General features: G+C 44.0%; 1 protein-coding gene across 1 annotated transcript in view; it reads left to right on the top strand.

Moving 5' to 3' along the window:
• TNFRSF9 (tumor necrosis factor receptor superfamily, member 9) overlaps window positions 1-1612 on the top strand; it is a 28254-nt gene that overhangs the window by 14609 nt on the left and 12033 nt on the right. Inside the window, exon 7 of the mRNA XM_011938249.1 lies at window positions 404-535. Within this exon, the coding sequence (XP_011793639.1) occupies window positions 404-497 (94 nt within the window). The 3' untranslated portion in view covers window positions 498-535. The remainder of the gene's footprint in view (window positions 1-403; window positions 536-1612) is intronic.

The following is a 1612-nucleotide window of genomic DNA, read 5'->3' on the forward strand; positions in this document are numbered from 1 at the left end:
TTTTTGAGATGGAGTCTTGCTCTGTTGCCCAGGTTGGAGTGCAGTGGCACCATCTCAGCTCACCGCAAGCTGCGCCTCCCGGGTTCATGCGGTTTTCCTGCCTCCGCCTCCCGAGTAGCTGGGACTACAGGCGCCCGCCACCGCTCTGTTGGCCAGGCTGGTCTTGAACTCCTGACTCTAAGTGATCCTCCTGCCTCGGCCTTCCAAAGTATCGGGATTACAGGCGTGAGCCACCATGTCTTGCCTTTTTAAAAGTTTTCCAAGTTTACTCCATTAGCAGGTTGGAGATGCCCAAGGCTCTGATTCTTCTCATGCTTAGGAGTTTACCAATGTAAATATACACATGTGTGTATGAGTGTCAATACATTTCTGCATGCGTTTCTCCTTTTGCTGTGTTTTGCAGGACACTCTCGGCAGATCATCTTCTTTCTTGCGCTGACTTCGACTGCGGTACTCTTCCTGCTGTTCTTCCTCGTGCTCCGTTTCTCTGTTGTTAAACGGGGCAGAAAGAAACTCCTGTATATATTCAAACAACGTAAGATTAACATAATCATATTAGAGCTCTGGGAAGACAAGGCTTTTTATAATAGAAAGGAAAAGATGGTTTTTTAAAAAATTCTAGAAATGAGGTTCATATAGCCCGGTGGTTATCAAGCAGGGGCAATTTCATCCCTGGGAGTATTTGGTGGCGGTGGTGGTGGTGATTAGAGTGATCAGGTGGTGACTGGCATCTAGTGAGTAGAGGCCAGTGATACTGCTAAACTCCTACCATGCACAGGGCAGCCTCCCAGCAAAGAATGATGCTGCCCCAAATGTCAACAGTGCTGAGGTGGAAAAAGCTTGCATATGGAATAGCACATCTTGGTTCTAGAAAAATGTCAGATTTAAATATGCTGCAGCCTTGGATTACTGCGTGTGTGTGTGTATGTGTGTGTATGTGCGTGTAGAGGACACTGGCAAATAAGAATCAGAAAACCATGTTCCCCCCATGTCCCCATGTCCCTCTGGTTGATAAAGTGGTTTAAAATGAGTTTAGACCCGTATTCGAGGAAGGCAGAGAGAACAAAGAGGGAGTTTGAAGGGAGTTTAACAAATGGATTATTACAGCACCAGTATGGATTACATGAAAAATTTCAATAATGAATTTCATTCATTCATTTGTTCAACAAGGTATTATTTCTATAAGGTACTCAGCAAGTGCCTGGCACAGAGTCAGCACCCACGAGACAAATTTGATATTTATTTGAAAAAGTTATATAGATGGAAGGCAACCTGTTTTTTGTCTTCGTGAAGGATAGAACGAGACATAACAGGCTTAATAAGACTTAATAAGAGGAATATAATAGAAGGAGCTTTTTGAGAGCAAAATTTTAACCCAAAACACCATGTAAGACCAGAATGTGTCTATTTGTAGGTTGTTAAAAATATATATGCAGCAACGCATTAGTAAAGTTTTTTTTTTCTTTCTGTTTTTTTTTGGAGACGGAGTTTCGCCTTTGTTGCCCAGGCTGGAGGGCAATGGCGCAATCTCGGCTCACCACAACCTCCATTCACTGCAACCTCCTCCTCCCGGGTTCAAGCAATTCTCCTGCCTCAGCCTCCCTAGTAGCTG

This window comes from Colobus angolensis, unplaced genomic scaffold (genome assembly GCF_000951035.1).
Source record: "Colobus angolensis palliatus isolate OR3802 unplaced genomic scaffold, Cang.pa_1.0 Scaffold170, whole genome shotgun sequence".
Classification (NCBI taxonomy): domain Eukaryota; kingdom Metazoa; phylum Chordata; class Mammalia; order Primates; family Cercopithecidae; genus Colobus; species Colobus angolensis.